Here is a 16,238-nt window from a genome sequence, read left to right as displayed (position 1 = left end):
GTTAGCATACGGTATTTGTCTTTTTCTTTCTGACTTACTTCACTCTATGGCAGACTCTAGGTCTATCCACCTCATTACAAATAGCTCAATTTCGTTTCTTTTTATGGCTGAGTAATATTCCATTGTATATATGTGCCACATCTTCTTTATCCATTCATCCGATGATGGGCACTTAGGTTGTTTCCATCTCTGGGCTATTGTAAATAGAGCTGCAATGAACATTTTGGTACATGACTCTCTTTGAATTTTGGTTTTCTCAGGGTATATGCCCAGTAGTGGGATTGCTGGGTCATATGGTAGTTCTATTTGTAGTTTTTTAAGGATCCTCCATACTGTTCTCCATAGTGGCTGAACCAATTCACATTCCCACCAGCAGTGCAAGAGTGTTCCCTTTTCTCCACACCCTCTCCAGCATTTATTGTTTCTAGATTTTATGATGATGGCCATTCTGACCAGTGTGAGATGATATCTCATTGCAGTTTTGATTTGCATTTCTCTAATGATTAATGATGTTGAGCATTCTTTCATGTGTTTGTTGGCAGTCTGTATATCTTCTTTGGAGAAATGTCTATTTAGGTCTTCTGCCCATTTTTGGATTGGGTTGCTTGTTTTTTTGTTATTGAGCTGCATGAGCTGCTTGTAAATTTTGGAGATTAATCCTTTGTCAGTTGCTTCCTTTGCAAATATTTTCTCCCATTCTGAGGGTTGTCTTTTGGTCTTGTTTATGGTTTCCTTTGCTGTGCAACAGCTTTGAAGTTTCATTAGGTCCCATTTGTTTATTTTTGTTTTTATTTCCATTACTCTAGGAGGTGGGTCAGAAAGGATCTTGCTGTGATTTATGTCATAGAGTGTTGTGCCTATGTTTTCCTCTAAGAGTTTGATAGTTTCTGGCCTTACCTTTAGGTCTTTAATCCATTTGAGCTTATTTTTGTGTATGGTGTTAGGGAGTGTTCTAATCTTATACTTTTACATGTACCTGTCCAGTTTTCCCAGCACCACTTATTGAAGAGGCTGTCCTTTCTCCACTGTACATTCCTGCCTCCTTTATCAAAGATAAGGTGACCATATGTGCATGGGTTTATCTCTGGGATTTGTATCCTGTTCCATTGATCTTTCTGTTTTTGTGCCAGTACCATACTGTCTTAATTACTGTAGCTTTGTAGTATAGTCTGAAGTCCACGAGCCTAATTCCTCCAGCTCCGTTTTTCGTTCTCAAGATTGCTTTGGCTATTCGGGGTCTTTTGTGTTTCCATACAAATTGTGAAATTTTTTGTTCTAGTTCTGTGAAAAATGCCAGTGGTAGTTTGATAGGGATTGCATTGAATCTGTAGATTGCTTTGGGTAGTAGAGTCATTTTCACAATGTTGGTTCTTCCAGTCCAAGAACATGGTATATCTCTCCATCTATTTGTATCATCTTTAATTTCTTTCATCAGTGTCTTATAATTTTCTGCATACAGGTTTTTTGTCTCCTTAGGTAGGTTTATTCCTAGATATTTTATTCTTTTTGTTGCAATGGTAAATAGGAGTGTTTTCTTGATTTCAATTTCAGATTTTTCATCATTAGTATATAGGAATGCCAGAGATTTCTGTGCATTAATTTTGTATCCTGCTACTTTACCAAATTCATTGATTAGCTCTAGTAGTTTTCTGGTAGCATCTTTAGGATTCTCTATGTATAGTATCATGTCATCTGCAAACAGTGACAGCTTTACTTCTTCTTTTCCGATTTGGATTCCTTTTATTTCCTTTTCTTCTCTGATTGCTGTAGCTAAAACTTCCAAAACTATGTTGAATCACAGTGGTGAGAGTGGGCAACCTTGTCTTGTTCCTCATCTTAGTGGAAATGCTTTCAGTTTTTCACCATTGAGGATGACATTGGCTGTGGGCTTGTCATATATGGCCTTTATTATGTTGAGGAAAGTTCCCTCTATGCCTACTTTCTGCAGGGTTTTTATCATAAATGGGTGTTGAATTTTGTCAAAAGCTTTCTCTGCATCTATTGAGATGATTATATGGTTTTTCTCCTTTAATTTGTTAATATGGTGTATCACATTGATAGATTTGCATATATTGAAGAATCCTTGCATTCCTGGAATAAACCCCACTTGATTATGGTGTATGATCCTTTTAATGTGCTTTTGGATTCTGTTTGCTAGTATTTTGTTGAGGATTTTTGCATCTATGTTCATCAGTGATATTGGCCTGTAGTATTCTTTCTTTGTGTCATCCTTGTCTGGTTTTGGTATCAGGGTTATGGTGGCCTCGTAGAATGAGTTTGGGAGTGTTCATCCCTCTGCTATATTTTGGAAGAGTTTGAGAAGGATAGGTGTGAGCTCTTCTCTAAATGTTTGATAGAATTCGCCTGTGAAGCTATCTGGTCCTGGGCTTTTGTTTGTTGGAAGATTTTTAATCACAGTTTTAATTTCAGTGCTTGTGATTGGTCTGTTCATATTTTCTATTTCTTCCTCATTCAGTCTTGGCAGGTTATGCATTTCTAAGAATTTGTCCATTTCTTCCAGATTGTCCATTTTATTGGGATAGAGTTGCTTGTAGTAATCTCTCATGATCTTTTGTATTTCTGCAGTGTCAGTTGTTACTTCTCCTTTTTCATTTCTAATTCTATTGATTTGAGTCTTCTCCCTCTTTTTCTTGATGAGTCTGGTTAGTCATTTATCTATTTTGTTTATCTTCTCAAAGAACCAGCTTTTAGTTTTATTGATCTTTGCTATTGTTTCCTTCATTTCTTTTTCATTTATTTCTGATCTGATTTTTATGATTTCTTTCCTTCTGCTAGCTTTGGGGATTTTTTGTTCTTCTTTCTCTAATTGCTTGAGGTGCAAGGTTAGGTTGTTTATTCGAGATGTTTCCTGCTTCTTAAGGTGGGCCCTTATTGCTATAAACTTCCCCCTTAGAATTGCTTTTGCTGCATCCCATAGGTTTTGGGTCGTTGTGTCTCCATTGTCATTTGTTTCTAGGTATTTTTTGATTTCCTCTTTGATTTCTTCAGTGATCACTTCATTATTAAGTAGTGTATTGTTTAGCCTCCATGTGTTTGTATTTTTTGCAGATCTTTTCCTGTAATTGATATCTAGTCTCATGGCGTTGTGGTCGGAAAAGATACTTGATACAATTTCAATTTTCTTAAATTTACCAAGGCTTGATTTGTGACCCAAGATATGATCTATCCTAGAGAATGTTCCATGAGCACTTGAGAAAAATGTGTATTCTGTTGTTTTTGGATGGAGAGTCCTATAAATATCAATTAAGTTCGTCTTGTTTAATGTATCATTTAAAGCTTGTGTTTCCTTATTTATTCCATTTTGGATGATCTGTCCATGGGTGAAAGTGGGGTGTTAACGTCCCCTACTATGAATGTGTTACTGTCGATTTCCCCTTTTATGGCTGTTAGCATTTGCCTTATGTATTGAGGTGCTCCTATGTTGGGTGCATAAATATTTACAATTGTTATATCTTCTTCTTGGATCGATCCCTTGATCATTATGTAGTGTCCTTCTTTGTCTCTTCTAATAGTCCTTATTTTAAAGTCTATTTTGTCTGATATGAGAATTGCTACTCCAGCTTTCTTTTGGTTTCCATTTGCATGGAATATCTTTTTCCATCCCCTTACTTTCTGTCTGTATGTGTCTCTAGGTCTGAAGTGGGTCTCTTGTAAACAGCATATGTAAGGGTCTTGTTTTTGTATCCATTCAGCCAATCTGTGTCTTTTGGTGGGAGCATTTAGTCCATTTACATTTAAGGTAATTATCAATATGTATGTTCCTATTCCCATTTTCTAAATTGTTTTGGGTTTGTTATTATAGGTCTTTTCCGTCTCTTGTGTTTCTTGTCAGAGAAGTTCCTTTAGCATTTGTTGTGAAGCTGGTTTGGTGGTGCTGAACTCTCAGCTTTTGCTTGTCTGTAAAGGTTTTAATTTCTCCATCAAATCTGAATGAGATCCTTGCTGGTAGAGTAGTCTTGGTTGCAGGTTTTTCTCCTTCATCACTTTCAGTATGTCCTGCCAGTCCCTTCTGGCTTGTAGGGTTTCTGCTGAGAGATCAGCTGTTAACCTTATGGGGATTCCCTTGTGTGTTATTTGTTGTTTTTCCCTTGCTGCTTTTAATATGCTTTCTTTGTATTTAATTTTTGACAGTTTGATTAATATGTGTCTTGGCGTATTTCTCCTTGGATTTATCCTGTATGGGACTCTCTGTGCTTCCTGGACTTGATTAACTATTTCGTTTCCCATATTAGGGAAGTTTTCAACTATAATCTCTTCAAATATTTTCTCAGTCCCTTTCTTTTTCTCTTCTTCTTCCGGAACCCCTATAATTTGAATGTTGGTGCGTTTAATGTTGTCCCAGAGGTCTCTGAGACTGTCCTCAGTTCTTTTCATTCTTTTTTCTTTATTCTGCTCTGCAGTAGTTATTTCCACTATTTTATCTTCCAGGTCACTTATCCGTTCTTCTGCCTCAGTTATTGTGCTATTGATCCCATCTAGAGTACTTTTAATTTCATTTATTGTGCTGTTCATCGTTGCTTGTTTCATCTTTATTTCTTCTAGGTCCTTGTTAACTGTTTCTTGCATTTTGTCCATTCTATTTCCAAGATTTCAGATCATCCTTACTATCATTATTCTGAATTCTTTTTCAGGTAGACTGCCTATTTCCTCTTCATTTGTTAGGTCTGGTGCATTTTTATCTTGCTCCTTCATCTGCTGTGTGTTTTTCTGTCTTCTCATTTTGCTTATCTTACTGTGTTTGGGGTCTTCTTTTTGCAGGCTGCAGGTTCATAGTTCCCGCTGTTTTTGATGTCTGTCTCCAGTGGCTAAGGTTGGTTCAGTGGGTTGTGTAGGCTTCCTGGTGGAGGGGACTAGTGCCTGTGTTGTGGTGGATGAGGCTGGATCTTGTGTCTCTAGTGGGCAGGTTCACGTCTGGTGGTGTGTTTTGGGGTGTATGTGGCCTTATTATGATTTTAGGCAGCCTCTCTGCTAATGGGTGGGGTTGTGTTCCTGTTTTGCTAGTTGTTTGGCATAGGTTGTCCAGCACTGTAGCTTGCTGGTCGTTGAGTGAAGCTGGGTGCTGGTGTTAAGATGGAGGTCTCTGGGAGATTTTCACCGTTTGATATTATGTGCAGCTGGGAGATCTCTTGTTGACCAGTGTCCTGAAGTTGGCTCTTCTACCTCAGAGGCAGAGCCCTGACTCATGGCTGGAGCACCAAGAGCCTTTCATCCACACGGCTCAGAATAAAAGGGAGAAAAAGTAGAGAGAATTAGTAGAAGTATGAAGAAAGAAAGAAGGAAAGGAAGGAAGGAAGAAAGAAAGAAAGAAAGAAGGAAAGAAGGCAAGAAGGAAAGAAAGGCCGCAGGGAGGGAGGGAGGGAGGAAGGAAGGAAGGAGGGAAGAAGGAAGAAAGACAGAAAGAAAGAAGATACAGTAAAATAAAATAAAGTATAATCAAGTTATTGAATTAAAAAATACTTATTTAAAAAAAGAAAAAAAAAGGGACGTATAGAACCTTAGGACAAATGTTGGAAGCAAAGCTATACAGACAAAATCTTACACAGAAGCATACACATACATCCTCACAAAAAGAGGTAAAGGGGAAAAAATCATAAATCTTGCTCTCAGAGACCACCTCCTCAATTTGAGATGGTTCATTGTCTAAAGCAGGGAAGGAAGGAAGGAAAGAAAGAAAGAAAGAACGAAGGTAAAGTATAATAAAGTTATTAAAATTAATTATTAAGAAAAAATTTTTTTAAAAAAAAACATGGACGGATAGAACCCTAGGACAAATGGTGGAAGCAAAACTATACAGACAAGAACTCACACAGAAGCATACACATATACATTCACAAAAAGAGGAAAAGGGGAAAAAATCATAGATCTTGCTCTGGAAGCCCACCTTATCAATTTGGGATGACTCGTTGTCTATTCATGTATTCCACAGATGCAAGGTACATCAAGTTGATTGTGGAGCTTTAATCCGCTGCTCCTGAGGCTGCTGGGAGAGATTTCCCTTTCTCTTCTTTATTCGCACAGCTGGGGGGCTCAGCTTTGGATTTGGCCCTGCCTCTGCATGTAGGTCGCCTGAGGGCGTCTGTTTTTTGCTCAGACAGGACGGGGTTAAAGGAGCCGCTGATTCTGGGGCTCTGACGCACTCAGGCCGGGGGTGGGGGGGTGGGGCACTGCGTGCGGGGCGGGCCTGCGACGGCAGAGGCCAGCGTGCGTTCTCCCGGGGAAGTTGTCTCTGGATCCCGGGAACCTGGCAGTGGCGGGCTGCACAGGCTCCGCGGAAGAGGGGTGTGGATAGTGACCTGTGCTCGCACACAGGCCCCTTGGTGGCGGCAGCAGCAGCCTTAGCGTCTCCCGCCGGTCTCTGGGGTCCGCGCTTTTAGCCGCTGCTCGCGCCCGTCTCTGGGGTTCGCACTTTTAGCCGTGACTCGCGCCCATCTCTGGAGTTCCTTTAAGCAGCGCTCTTAAACCCCTCTCCTCGCGCACCAGGAAACAAAGAGGGAAGAAAAAGTCTCTTGCCTCTTCTGCAGGTGCAGACTTTTCCCCGGACTCCCTCCCGGCTAGCCGTGGTGCACAGACCCCTTCAGGCTATGTTCAAGCTGCCAACCCCAGTCCTCTCCCTGCGCTCCGTCCGAAACCGAAACCCGAGCCTCAGCTCGCAGTCCCGCCCGCCCCGGCGGGTGAGCAGACAAGCCTCTCGGGCTGGTGAGTGCCGGTCGGCACTGATCCTGTGTGCGGGAATCTCCCCGCTTTGCCCTCCGCACCCGTTGCTGTGCACTCCTCCGTGGCTTCGAAGCTCCCCCGGCCGCCTCCCGCAGTCTCCGTCCGCGAAGGGGCTTCCTAAGGTGTGGAAACTTTTCCTCCTTCACAGCTCCCTCCCACTGGTGCAGGTGCCGTCCCTATTCTTTTGTCTCTATTTTTTCTTTTTTTCTTTTGCCCTACCCGGGTACGTGGGGAGTTTCTTGCCTTTTGGGAGGTCTGAGGTCTTCTGCCAGCGTTCAGTAGGTGTTCTGTAGGAGTTGTTCCACGTGTAGATGTATTTCTGGTGTATCTGTGGGGAGGAAGGTAATCTCCGCGTCTTACTCTTCCGCCATCTTCAAGGTCCCCCCCTCATACTTCTGATCTAGAAAAATTATGGGTGATTTCCAGTTTTGTCTTCCTAGGAGGGATTTTCTTATGTAGGATGGCAAAATAATTTCACAGTAGAATCCTAAATTGTGTCTAGACACTACCACATGCAATTTTCTATTACTTAATGTTTCTGTTTCTGTAAATCCATGCCTAGAAAATACATAAGGTAATAATTAACTTATTCTCAGATTGTATTGATATCAGGTTAGACTTTATGCATATTATAGACTAAATATAGCAGATTTGATCAGTGATACCACCAGATTGTAAGAAAACGTTGACATTATAAAATAACTGAAAAAATAGTTCAGCCAGTAAAGTTTTTAAAGCACAGTATAAAAGACAGTATTGTAGAAAGATAGATTTGGAAGCAGTAAGCAAATAAAAGCTAAAAGTGAGATGGCCCTTTTTGGCTGTGTTGGGTCTTCGTTGCTGCACATGGGCTTTCTGTAGTTGTGGTGAGCTGGGGCTACTCCTCATTGCAGTGCACGAGCTTCTTATTGCAGTGGCTTCTCTTGTTGCGGAGCACGGGCTCTAGGCGTGCAGGCTTCAGTAGTTGTGGTTCACAGGTTCTAGATCGGGGGCACAGTAGTTGTGGCTCACGGGCTTAGTTGCTCCGTGGCATGTGGGATATTCCCGGACCAGGGCTCGAACCCGTGTCCCCTGCATTGGCAGGCATATTCTTAACCATTGAGCCACCAGGGAAGTCCCGAGATGGCCCTTTTAAATTCATTTTTCTACTGAAGATTGTCTTTATATCATCAACTTTGTCTACTCAGCCAATAAATATACTGTTGCCATGTGAGTAACCTTTAATTAATTCATGTATGTTCAGCCAAAAAGTGGATATTTACTTTGTGTTCTTTCTTGGTTCATCTTTGATTCTGTGACTGTAACTGTTTTCTTATTTTTCTGGCTGAATGCAGATAAAATTTCTTGGTTCAAATGTTGTTTTCAGCTACCCATATGAAAAACTACTTTTCTACAGTTTTAATTAAACAAAATTTTTATTGATACATACTGTAGGAAGTAGGAAGGCTGGTTTAAGATAATAATGCTTTGGCATTTGGGACTGTATTTCATTTGTAACTTTTCTCTAATGGATATTTGGTTGATTATGTTGTTAGCACTGCTCTCACTAATTTTATCTTTGGGTCATGAGTTCCACAGAGTATCCTCATAAACAGAATTTATTATCCTCTGGTCCTACATAGTATATGAAACAAAAGCAAGCTATTAAAAATAATCTACCTAGTCATTACTAATCTGTAGCTCTTTCTTAATCAGAATGACTTACTTGCATATTTTCAAATATGTGGTGAAATAAGTATTTGAAATTGAGCAAAAAGAAATCTAACTCCTTCTATGAATTAATTTTGTTTGACAAACATTTAGGCCTTTGTTTGGTTAATACTGGTTATTTCATGGTTTGTGTCTTTTAAGTAATATATTTTCTTATACAAAAATGTTTCTAATTTGTTAATAGAAAGTTAAATATATTAAAAAAATTTTTTATTGGAGTATAGTTGATTTACAATGTTGTGTTAGTTTTAGGTACAGCAAAGTGAATCAGTTATACATATACATGTAGCCACTCTTTTTGGATTATTCTCCCATATAAGCCATTACAGAGTATTGAGTAGAGTTCCCTGTGCTATACAGTAGGTCCTTATTAGTTATCTATTTTATATATAGTAGTGTGTATATGTCATTCCCAGTCTCCCATATTATCCCTCCCCCACTTAGCCCCTGGTAACCGTAAGTTTGTTTTCTACATGTGTAACTCTATTTCTATTTTTGTAGATAAGTTCATTTGTACCCTGTTTTTTAGATGCCACCTATAAGCGCTATCATATTAAACAAATATACTTTTAAATGCATATTTATTTCTTTTAGTAAAATTTTTTTTAATTCATGTGAAACTTTAATTTCATGAGATGTTTTCATAGCAAAGAAGGGAGATACCTATATAAAATATAGAAGATCCTTTATTTCTCTTACTTAGTTTAAACCTTGGTTGGTATTTCAGCCAATATTATGGCTTTTACCTTTCTTATAAAGAAAATTGCTATTATTTTTAGAATATTGGTGCTTTTAACCTTCTACCCCTTTCTTTCTCCCCATTACATGTCCAGTCTGATTTTATCCATGTCCCTAAATCATCCAGATCAAAATCTTGGAACTTCTCTTTTCTTCATTCTTTATATGTAATTAGGAAGTTAGCAGTTTTTTCAGACTCTTTTACTGTCTTCTGTTCTCTACATCAGATCCTTACTATCTCATATCTGAACCATTACTGCAGCCTCTTAAAGAGTCTCCTTGAATACTTTAGTTTCTTAAAGCACTTCTGTCATTGCTACTTCTACCAATGAAACAGGCTTGATGCTTTAAGAAAAGATTCTTTAGAAACTGCTGCTTTGGGAATTCCCTGGTGGCACAGTGGTTAAGAATCTGCCTGACAATGCAGGGGACACGGATTCGAGCCCTGGTCCGGGAAGATCCCACATGCCATGGAGCAGCTAAGCCCATGCGCCACAACTACTGAGCCTGCGCTCTAGAGCCCGCGAGCCACAACTACTGAGCCCGCGAGCCACAACTACTGAAGCCCGCACGCCTAGAGCCCATGCTCCGCAATAAGAGAAGCCGCCGCAATGAGAAGCCTGTGCACTGCAACAAAGAGTAGCCCCCGCTTACCGCAACTAGAGAAAGCCCGCATGCAGCAACGAAGACCCAACACAGCCAAAAATAAATAAATAAATTTATTAAAAAAAAAAAAAAAGAAACAGATGCTTTTAAGAAAATGGTTCTGTGTTGCTTCTAGGATCAAGTCATTGAAGGGTACCTGCAGTGTGACCCCAACTTACTTTTCCAGGTTTTAATTCACTCTGTTCCCTTACAGTTGTGTGCCCCAACCAAACTACTTCACATCTCTGAACATGCCTTGTGCTTTCTTTTTGTGTCATTTCTTCTATTTCCTCATCCTCTTTTGTGCTCATCAAAAATGTCTTCATGTTCAAAGAATACATGAAATTTAAAATTTTCTGTGAAACCTTCCCTAATTACCCCTACTGGATATAATCTCAATTTCTTTTATGTTCCTAAAGTATCTGTTGTGTGGTACTTACTATACAGTGTCTGTCATTATAATTTTTTGTTTACTTGTTTCACGTCCCTCCTACATTTTAGTCTCCTTGGAGGCTGTGGCCACATGTTACTAAGGCCAAAACAGTCCTTAGTAGAATGCTTTGAGCATATTTGGAACTCAGTACATATTTAATTAATATCTATTTTAATTTAGGTAATTTTGATGTAGAAGTTATAATTGAAAATATAAGCAGTGAATAGATTGATGTCATATATATATTCTATAATTGGGAACCCAATTTAAATCAGTTTCAATTTGCAAAAGAACTTATACTAAAATATTATGGCAAAATGTTTCAAAATCAAGGGAGGAGTTTTTGTTCTTTTTAAATGCATATATTCTGGAAATTACGTTATAGGTTAAAATACAACAGTAGATTAAAATGTGATAGTGAAACTAATGAGATATTTTCTTCTAAATTTCTTTTCTTTTTACTTTAGTGGAGGCATGATTTTTTGCATGGATGGATAAAAGTACCTGTTACTCATGAAACACAGGAAGAATGTCTTGGGATGGCGGTGTTAGATATGATGAGAATAGCCAAAGAAAAGGATCAGACCCCCCTGGACATCTATAGCTCTGTCAGGTAATTTCCTTATGTAAATCCATATTCATAAATATGAACAGTTACAGTTTTTATATAAGTTATTTGTGTTTTCTGTGTTTGCCCATAATTTTTTTTGGTGTGGGTTGTTTTTGTTTTTATTGAATGATTCTTTAAATTCTATAGTGCTTTACAATTTTCAGAAGTTCCAAACGCATGATTTCATATAATCCCATAATCATTTTTTTCCCTCTACTCCTATAGTATCCCCTCCTCCTTTCCCTCTCCCAACTGGTAACCACTAGTTTGTTCTCCATATCTGTGAGGCTGCTTCTTTTTTGTTTCATTCACTAGTTTGTTGTATTTTTTAGATTCCACATATAAGTGAAACCATACAGTATTTGTCTTTCTCTATCTGACTTATTTCACTTAGCATAATGCCCTGCAAGTCCATCTGTGTTGCTGCAAATGGCAAAATTTCATTCTTCTTCATGGCTGAGTAGTCTTCCATTGTGTGTATGTATGTATGTATGTATGTATGTATGTATGTATATACCACATCTTCTTTATTCATTGACCTGTTAATGGACACTTACATTGCTTCCATACCTTGGCAATTGTAAATAATGCTGCTGTGAACATTGGGGTGCATGTATCTTTTTGAATTAGTGTTTTTGTTTCTTTTGGCTGTATACCCAGGAGTAGAATTGCTAGGTCCTATGGTAGTTTTAATTGTAATTTTTTGAGAAGGCTCCATACTGTTTTCCACAGTGGCAGCACCAATTTACATTCCTCCCTCTCCAACATTTGTTATGCGTTTTTTTTTTTTTTTGGATGATAGCCATTCTGATGGGTGTGAAGTGATATCTCATTGTGGCTTCGATTTGCATTTCCCTGATGATTTGCAATACTGAGCATCTTTTCATGTGCCTGATGGCCATCTGCATTTCCTCTTTGGAAATATGTTTATTCAGCTCTTTTGCACATTTTTTAATTGGGTTGTTTATTTTTTGATGTTGAGTTGTGTGAGCTGTTTATATATGTTGGATGTTAATCTTTCATCAGTCATATCATTTGCAAATATCTTGTCCCATTCAGTAGGTTGTCTTTTCATTTTCTTGATGGTTTCCTGTGCTGTGCAAAAGCTTTTAAGCTTAATTAGGTCCCATTTGTTTATTTTTGCTTTTATTTCCTTTGCTTTAGGAGATGGATCCAAAAAAATATTGCTGCAATTTATGTCAGAGACTGTTCTGCCTACGTTTTCCTCTAGGAATTTTATAGTATACGGTCTTACATTTAGATCTTTAATCCATTTTAAGTTTATTTTTGTGTGTGGTGTTAGAGAATGTTCTAATTTCATTCTTTTACATCTAGCTGTCCAGTTTCCCCAGCACCGCTTAGAACTGTCTTTTCTCCATTGTATAGTTTTGCCTCCTTTGTCATAGATTAATTGACCATAAGTCTGTGGGTTTATTTTTGGGCTCTCTATTCTGTTCCATTGATCTCTGTGTGTCTGTTTTTGTACCAGTGTTATACTGTTTTGATGAGTGTAGCTTTGTAGGATAGTCTGAAGTCAGGTAGAGTGATTCCTCCAGCTCTGTTTTTCTTTCTAAAGAATGTTTTGGGGGCTTCCCTGGTGGTGCAGTGGTTGAGAGTCTGCCTGCCAATGCAGGGGACACAGGTTCGTGCCCCAGTTCAGGAAGATCCCACATGCTGTGGAGTGTCTGGGCCTGTGAGCCATGGCCGCTGAGGCTGCGCGTCCGGAGCCTGTACTCCTCAACGGGAGAGGCCACAACAGTGAGAGGCCCATGTACCGCAAAAAAAAAAAAAAAAAATGTTTTGGGTATTTGGGGTCTTTTGTGTCTCCATACAAATTTTAAAATTATTTATTCTAGTTCTGTGAAAAATGCCATTGGTATTTTGATAGGGATTGCATTGAATCTGTAGATTGCCTTGGGTAGTATAGTCATTTTAACAGTATTAATTCTTCCAGTCCAAGAACCTGGTATATCTTTTCATCTGTTTGTCATCTTCATTTTGTCTCATCAGTGTTTTATTGTTTTCTGAATACAAGTCTTTTACCTCCTTAGGTAACTTTACTCCTAGGTATTTTATTTTTTGATTTTATAATAATTTAGTATTGTATGAGTAACTTTTCTTCCTTATGTAACGCGTACTTTGTGAGATAAAAGAAATCATTATTTTTTCCTTTTTCTTTTTCCTGTTGTATTGAAATATAGTTGACATATAGCACTGTAACAATGTAAGGTATACAGCAAAATGACTTGACTTACATCATAATGAAATTATTATCACATTAGATTTGGTTAACATCCATCATCTCATGTAGACGGAAAAAAAAGAGAAAGAAAAAATATCTTTTCCTTCTGATGAGAACTCTTAGGATCTACCTTCTTAACAGCTTTCAAATAATACCATACAGCAATGCTAACTGTAGTACATTACATTCTGAGTACTTATTTGTTGTATAATTAAAAGAAATAATATAATATAATATAAATAAATATAATTAAAAGAAATTACTGAAAGAGTTGGAGTACTACAGAAAATATCATAGTGTTAACTGAACTCGGGTTTGGCTGCTCGCTGCTTGAAAGCCAATACTTGAGAGACGAGTGCTTGTAGGAATGGAAAGATTGCTTTATTCTGGAGGCCAGCAACCTGGGAAGAATGCAGATTCGTGTCCCACAACCACCTCCAAATATTCTGCTCGGCCATGAAAGTTTTTAAAGGGAGAAAGGGGAAGTAATCTCAGTCTGGCATTGAGGCAGGAGTCACATTCTTCACCATCTCCCACTGCATGTGAGTTTGTCGACTCCTAGTGATCTTTCTTTAGATGCTATCTTTTTCACACAGTTTGCTCATGAGATTACTGAAGGGGAAGCTGGGGAAAAGAGCTTATCATCTCTTAATTACTTGTTCTTCATTTCTTCTTAAATCTAAGAAAAGTATCAACAGGTTAGGCGAGGCATTGGGTGATCAAAAGATTTGAAAGATGTGCTTGGGCCAGAGGCTAGTTAAAATATAGCTTTGCTAAAGTGACAAGACAAAAGAGGTCCCCTGCAGGGAGCTGCTTCCTGCAAAGGGTTGCTTCCTGCAAAGAGCTGCTTACAAATCCCCGCTGTCAGACATCATTCCATTTCTATGGGATTATGGGTGAAGGTCTGTCTTCTGTAACTTCTTCATGCTGACATAGGGTGTGCTGTATTCTTAGAGTAGATGTCAACATGGGTCTGTAGCATCTCTTTGCTGGCAATTTTAGTTGCCCACTTACATATACGGGTAGAACAAGCTACAATTATTTTGAAGCCCACAAAGATACAGATTATTAAGAGCAATAGTGTTATTCCCATTCTCTTGAGGCTGGTTCTTGGAATTGTGCTAGCCATAGATTCAGTACTTCTCAAGATGGAGCAGCTTATGTCATGGTCACAGTCTGGTCATCATGCAGTTAGCTCTTCCCCTCTGGTGGCAGTTATAGTATCTGTACAACTCAGGAATGTACATCAGACACTGAAAGGTTCTGTGACTCTATTGTCCTAATTATTAATTTCTTGGGCCTGCTCTTTGTGACTGAGGGAGTCCTGGGAGATTTAAGCTTTTTTATATACAAGGGGAGCCTTTGTACTTGGGTGGGAGCCCACAAGGTTCTGCTTGGTTTTAATAGGTGTTCAACACCTATTTATTATTTAGTTCATTCATTCTGAAAAGACTAGGTAAATTCAAAGGAATGAAAAAAACACCTGGAGACAATTTCTGGTAAGCACAAATTGTATAAATAATTGAGTCAGTATTTCTCCATATTTTACTTGAATTAGTATCACCTGAGGTGCCTTCTTAAAACAGATTCTTGGGTTAGATTCTTGGGCTCTAACCCAAGAAGTTGGAGTTAGTAAATCTGAGGTGATGCGTACAAATATGAATTTTTACAAGTGTTGTAGGAGATTTTTAAAAATTTCAGCTTTATTGAGGTGTATTTGACATATAAAATTGTAAGATATTTAAAGTGTACATCATGGTATATATACATATGCATTGTAAAACGATTCCCTCTATCTAGTTTATTAACACATCCATCACCTCACATATTTTTCTTTTTTTTTTTCTTTTTGGTGAGAACATTTAAGTTCTACTCTCTTAGCAAATTTCAATAGTAGACTACGGTATTATCAGTTATAGTCACCATGTTTTACATTAGCTCTTCAGACCTTATTCATCTTATAACAGATCCAGCAGATTCTTATACAAGTGATCCACATTCTCCAAATTATTCTTCTGCAAATTGAATTCTGACAGTCAAACCTATATGATTTTTTGAAACACTACTCCTACAGCCCAGCTTTAATGACTATAAAACTTCCACTCTTTTTAAAGGTATATATGACTATTATAAGAATGCTTTAATTGGTTTTTTGAAGTTTGAAGACTAAACATTTGTTTTACATATTATATGCTTACCTGATTAGAAGTTTGAGGACGTCATGATCTGGTTAAAATTCCTTTTATTCCTAGAAATCCTTTTCTCAATAACTGGCTTCAGTCCCTCCTTTGCTGAGTGCCCTCAAAACAGTTAAATACCCAATTTACAGGTTATCAGTTTCTGTGTTTCCCTCTTTGGTTTTAGGTATCCTTGTTTTATTTTCAGATGTCTGGTAGTCCTTAACCTAAGGGTGCAGGCCGTAGGGTATGATTTCAGGAACTCACTGAGGTGTCTTGGAGATTCCAACATCTAAAGGAAAAATGAAAACATTTCTGTTTTCCACTAATGCCTTGATCTTTATTAAAATACAGACAAACACCTCTTAGGATAGTAACTTATTCATTCGTTCATTCATTCATTCATTTAACAACTTTTTATTGAATACCTGCTACAGCAAGACCATAGTAGAATGGAGTGAGGGAAGGAGTATCTTAGATGTCGTTAATAGAAACTGAAGGGGCTTTGCTGGTGGTGCAGTGGTTGAGAATCCGCCTGCCAATGCAGGGGACACGGGTTCGTGCCCCAGTCCGGGAAGATCCCACATGCTGCAGAGCGGCTGGGCCCGTGAGCCATGGCTGCCGGGCCTGCGTGTCTGGAGCCTGTGCTCCGCAATGGGAGAGGCCGCAACAGTGAGAGGCCCACGTACCGCAAAAAAAAAAAAATAAATAAATAGAAACTGAAGGAATTGAAAGGAACACAGTTGAAGAACAGAGAAGCTTTGAGCCACTGAAAATGAGTTTTTAAATATGAAGCCATCTTTAGGCTTAAGCTATGATAGAACACTTATGCTTTGGAGACCATAATATTGTGCAAAGTCTAGTGTCCTAAAACAAGTGAATATTTAAAAATTGTATTTCTCTGATTATCTTTACCAGGATATAAATGCATCTGCAAAATTCTGCATC

General features: G+C 38.4%; 1 protein-coding gene across 1 annotated transcript in view; it reads left to right on the top strand.

The window, feature by feature from the left end:
* JAK2 (Janus kinase 2) overlaps positions 1-16,238 on the top strand; it is a 116,619-nt gene that overhangs the window by 58,498 nt on the left and 41,883 nt on the right. Inside the window, exon 6 of the mRNA XM_065879133.1 lies at positions 10,729-10,874. Within this exon, the coding sequence (XP_065735205.1) occupies positions 10,729-10,874 (146 nt within the window). The remainder of the gene's footprint in view (positions 1-10,728; positions 10,875-16,238) is intronic.

The sequence above is a fragment of the Phocoena phocoena genome, chromosome 6 (assembly GCF_963924675.1).
Source record: "Phocoena phocoena chromosome 6, mPhoPho1.1, whole genome shotgun sequence".
NCBI lineage: Eukaryota > Metazoa > Chordata > Mammalia > Artiodactyla > Phocoenidae > Phocoena > Phocoena phocoena.
The sequence above is the reverse complement of the archived record's forward strand: the minus strand, read 5'-3'. Positions and strand labels throughout refer to the sequence as shown.